The following is a 5677-nucleotide window of genomic DNA, read 5'->3' on the forward strand; positions in this document are numbered from 1 at the left end:
CTATCCACAAGTATGACTATATGCTGGACCGGTAGTCAGTGACAGGTATGATCCAATTGCAGTGGTATCAACCTAAGACAGGAGGCTGACGCCTAAAAGTCAGTTTTCCGATGACGGGTAAGAACCATATATTGAATTGGACAAACCTAACAGGCACGGTCCCTAGCCAGATTGCTTGTTACTTAAACAGAAGGGGGGAGATGCTAAGAGCCAAGTATATGATGCATGGCATTTTTGGTCGAAAGGTGACACCAGCTAGCCATTGAGATGATATGATTATGTTAAGATTTGCATTCATATGGATATTGGACTCCTGCTGTTCACCAAGGCCAGCTACGGGACTCCTGGAGAGTTCCCATTGGTTGGGGAAGTACAGTAGGAGGGAGTTCCGGGGGAGGAGCTCTCTCTGCGGGTCCGGGAGGAGGCCGCGTGGGTGGATCGAAAATCTTTCCGTGCGCGTACCGGACATTTGGCGGCAGTTTCAAAAAATAAAGTTTGTTCCTGCTTGAGTGGCTCGTGATTTTGTGCCCAGCCAGACTGCGGCACAATTTGAATTAGAAACAAAGCTAAAACTTTAAAAATATCTGAGAATTCTTGAAAACACTGTGCATATCCATCTTATAAAAAAAAAACTAATTGTATATACAAACTGTTCCTATGACTTGCTTTTATTACTTAACAATGTATTACAAATATACATTACATTTGTATATTTAGATCCCTCTGTCCATTCTTTTAATGCCTGCAGTACAATCCATTGTAAGAATACACTATAACGTATTTAAACACACCTCCTTTGGTTAAATAGTTACGGCACCTGCATTTTGTTTTGCTTTCTTAGATAAAACTGCAATGAACCTCTGTGTCAGCAAGCAAATTTATGCACTAGTGAAAGTCTAGAGATTCTTAGAAATTAGAAGTGTTGGATCAAACTTTATGTGCATTATAACTACTTACAAATGGCACCAAATTTTTCTGTAATAACATAAAGTGAAATGTAAAAATGTAAAGTGTGGTTACATTCTAAGCTTATGGCCTTTTAAGTATCTAGTCACCTCTATGAGAAATGAGAAATGAGAAAACCCAGGTTATAATTCTACTTTACAACATTAACATCCACATAGCACAGCAGGAAAGAAGTCTGATCAGAGAACCAACTGTGTAGCCTGGCTTTGACAAATTTTTAAAATTCGTGAACCTTAGATTCCTATTATTTAATTCAATGAATATTTACTGAATGTTCTGTGTTAATCTCTCTTACAGGGCTGCATTAGTGAATAAAAGAGACAACAAAACCTCTGCTCTTATCTGTTAATATTCTAGTGGGAAGAGAAATACAATAGAGAATATGCATAATAAATAAGTAAATTGTGTTTGAAAATCTCAAGGATGGTAGAGGAAAAACAGGTCAGGATAAGGAAACTCTGGAGAGGGTGGGGGAAGTTGCATTTTTAAGGTCAAGAGTAGACCTAATTGAAATGGGTAGAACTTTGAAAGAAGTGAATTAGAATTTATCTGGAGAAAAACTCTTCCAACCCATCTTCACTCACAAAAACTTGGTGCAAAGGCACTGAAAAAGGAAGGTAGCTGTCCTTTTCAAAGAAACAGAAAAGAGGTTGATTTGGCTGGAGAAGAAAGAGCAGAAGTGAAGAGAAGTAGGAAAGAGATGGGGACAGGACGGGGCAGGCGAATCCTACAAGGCATTGTAAGTCATTGAAAGGACTTCAGCTTTTGCTATAATGAAATGGAGGGTCATCAGCATTATTTATATTAGCCAACAGGTGGAAGCAACTAAAGCAGATGCATGAATCAACAAAATGTGGAATATACATTACTACTATCATGTAGATTTTGAGAGTCCCCTAAAGGGGAAACTTGGCCCTTTGGGTGGCACTATTGGGAGATAGTAGAAACTTTAAAAAGTAAGGTCTAATGGAAGGTCTTTAGGTCACCAGAAGCATGCCCTCAAAAGAGACAATGGGACCACAGTCCCTTTCTCTTCCTCTCTTTCATTTCTCAGCCATGAAATGAGTACTTCTGCTCTGCCACAGGTTTCTACCGTGATGTGCTGCTATGCCACAAGTCCAAAGCAACAGTACTAACCAATCATGGACTGGAAGCTCCACACTGTGAGCCAAAATAAATTTTTTCTTCTAAGTTAGTTATCTCAGGTGTTGTTTCAGTAACATAAAACTAACACACATAAAATGGACTAGTACTCAAACTTTAAAAAATAAATTTTAATACATGCTACAACATGAATGAATCTTGAAAACACTGTGCTAAGTAAAATACGCCAGATAAAAAAAGACAAGCATTGCAGAATTTTGTTATATGAGATAGCCAGAATAATCAAATTTAAAAACAGAAAGCAGACCAAATTCCTTCTAACTTTGTTTAAGTCATATGTGTACCTATAATGTTAACTTACTTTACTTCTGGATTCAGACAGAAATAAAGGAAAGCAGCAGAAAAGACCAAGAGGCATTCTTAAATGGAGAAGTCCCATTTCCCTTTTTAACCTCAGGAAGTGGCAATAAATAGGCTTCTGGAAAACTGATGAAGACAGGGTTCTGAGCTGTGTTTTTGCTCTGAAAGCAAGTCTGGAAGGTGGCTACCTACTTGGCACAGGATGCACTAAAGGGACTGGAGTACTGATGGCTAACTAAGGAAGCACTTCTGTGACCCTTGGAGCCATTTGACATTTACCAACCATATTTAGATTTTCTGTACTTCCTCTAGTGTTTCCTAGATTTAAAATGTGATAGTGATATAATTCTCATTGTTGGGCAAGTTCAAAGTACTTTGCATAACTAACATTGTTCACTTTTACAGTTCCTTAAGAAGATAGGAGATGTACTTAATTACTAAGAGCAGAAAAACTGAAGGTCTAACGATTTAAAAACAAATACAATAATTACTCTTTATTTTGTAAAGTATTAGACAATGAAAGCAGCTGAAGAAACTCCCATATAAAACACAGATTACAGAAGGCCATACACATAAGCATGTAGAGAAAAATTATAGAGCTGTGCTGTTCAATACAGCAGCCACTGGTCATATGTGGCTATTTAACTTAAAATCAAACTAATAAAATTAAATAAAGTTTGAAACTGAGTGAGTTCCTCGGCTGTACTAGTCACATTTAGAATGTACCTGACTATATAGTGCTGTAGAGAGCAGATAAAGAACATTCCATTATCACAGAAAGTTCTATTAGACAGAGGAGGGAGTCTGCAAGATAGTAATTTGTTACTAATCTTTAAAAAACTATTCATATAGTCTCACAGTCACATAACTTAAACAGTAATCCTTAGATCCCCAAGTCTTAGAAATTATACAAAAATATTCATTGCTTTTTATTTTTAATGTGGACTATCATATCCTGTTTCACTAAGAGCATACACTGAACCAGCATCACTACTCACTTGGCCCGGAATTCTACTTTTTTGAGGGAGTAGCTATTTGTAGTGCAATTGGGATGCTCTCCTGCTGGTTTATCAGTAATAAAAAAGGCTATGTTTTATTTTTATAGGTATAAATCCTCCTGTATAGTCAAAACAATACCTAACCATAATTTCTTTTTTAATTTAAATGAAATTAAAATTATATTCACATATTTAAATTATCATTCTACACTTTCTGCAATGATGGAAATGTTCATATCTGCTCTGTCCAATACCATAGCCAGGTGTGGATACTGGTCACTTAAAATGTGACCAGTATGACTGAGGAACTTAATTTTAAATTTTGTTTAGTTTTAATTAGTTTGATTTTAAATTAAGTAGCCACATGTAACTAGTAGCTACTGTACTGAACAGCATAGCTATAGAATTTCAATTAACTATATCTTCTATGGCTTTCTTGGTATGTACTTTATTTTGCAAAAAAAAATAAATAAATATTTGATATAGTAGTAGTACTTGAAATTTTAAGGTCTGTTCAAAATTAGATTTCTAAGTCATTTAAAGACTTAGGTGGGTTGTTTTTTATTTTTTCCAATTTGTTCTTTTCAGAGATACAGTAGAGTATATTCTGACATATTGTACATACGTGGAATATAACAGATCCTAATTAGGATCCTATTCTTGTGTTTGTACATGATGTGGAGTTACCCTGGTCATGTATTCATAGGATACATTCAAGGATAGGAAAGTTATGTCCAATTAATTCTACTGTCTTTCCTATTCCTCTCCCTCTTTCCTTCCCTTCATTCCCCTTTGTCTAGTCCAGTGAAAGAGGATTTAGTTTTGAAATCATTTCTGTGAACTTAGATATTAAATCAAGCCTTAAAATTAATTTAAATATTCAGACAATAATTTTTCAGTTCACTTTTTAGGCTTTTATGTAAGCATTTTAAAACTTACTTCAAAATTAAGATCTCGGATTAAGATATCTCCATTTGGTGTTGCTAAAGGAACATGATCAAACCTGTAGAGGAAGTTAATAAAGAGAATGATTTTAAAATATATAAGGAACTTGTACAATTTAATACCAAAAACACAAATAACCTGATTTTAAAAATTGGGAAAGAACACAAATACAGACTTCATAAAAGAAGAAATTCAGATTGTCAACAGGCATATGAAAAGGTGCTCAATACCTCTAACTACAAAGGAAAATGCAAATCAAAACCACAATGAATATCACCTATTAGAATGACTATTATCCAAAAGACAAGAGGTAATGGCTGGCAAGATGTGGAGAATGGGGAACCATTATACACTGTTGGTAAGAATGTACACTAGGGCTGGGAGTATAGCGGAGTGGTAGAGTGCTTTGCTATCACACACAAGGCTCTGGATTCCCAGTATCTAAAAAAAGAAAAGTAAATTGAGAAAGCCACTTTATTTTTTTTTATTGGTTGTTCAAAACATTACAAAGCTCTTGACATATCACACTTCATATATTTGATTCAAGTGGGTTATGAACTCCCATTTTTACCCCGTATATAGACTGCAGAATCACATTGGTTACACATCCACGTTTTTACATATTGCCATACTAGTGACTGTTGTATTCTGCTATCTTTCTTATCCTCTACTATCCCCCCTCCCCTCCCCTCCCATCTTCTCTCTCTACCCCATCTACTGTAATTCATTTCTCTCCCTTGATTTTTTTCCCTTTCCCCTCACATCCTCTTATATGTAATTTTGTATAACACGAGGGTCTCCTTCCATTTCCATGCAATTTCCCTTCTCTCTCCCTTTCCCTCCCACCTCTCGTCCCTGTTTAATGTTAATCTTTTTCTCATGCTCTTCCTCCCTGCTGTTTTTAGTTGCTCTCCTTATATCAAAGAAAACATTTGGCATTTGTTTTTTAGGGATAGGCTAGCTTCACTTAGCATAATCTGCTCTAATGCCCTCCATTTCCCTGCAAATTCCATGATTATGTCATTTTTTAGTGCTGAGTAATACTCCATTGTGTATAAATGCCACATTTTTTAATCCATTCATCTATTCAAGGGCATCTAAGTCGGTTCCACAGTCTAGCTATTGTGAATTGTGCTGCTATGAACATTGATGTAGCAGTATCCCTATAGTACGCTCTTTTAAGGTCTTCAGGGAATAGTCCGAGAAGGGCAATAGCTGGGTCAAATGGTGGTTCCATTCCCAGCTTTCCGAGCAATATCCATACTGCTTTCCAAATTGGCCGCACCAATTTGCAGTCCCACCAG

The 5677-nt window shown here is 36.2% G+C and overlaps 1 protein-coding gene across 2 annotated transcripts in view; it reads right to left on the reverse strand.

The window, feature by feature from the left end:
- Abcd3 (ATP binding cassette subfamily D member 3) overlaps window positions 1–5677 on the reverse strand; it is a 61260-nt gene that overhangs the window by 16946 nt on the left and 38637 nt on the right. For both annotated transcript variants that reach the window (XM_048814414.1, XM_015500832.2), the window contains one exon: window positions 4368–4431. In XM_048814414.1, the coding sequence (XP_048670371.1) occupies window positions 4368–4431 (64 nt within the window). The remainder of the gene's footprint in view (window positions 1–4367; window positions 4432–5677) is intronic.

Source organism: Marmota marmota, unplaced genomic scaffold (assembly GCF_001458135.2).
Source record: "Marmota marmota marmota unplaced genomic scaffold, marMar, whole genome shotgun sequence".
Lineage (NCBI taxonomy): Eukaryota > Metazoa > Chordata > Mammalia > Rodentia > Sciuridae > Marmota > Marmota marmota.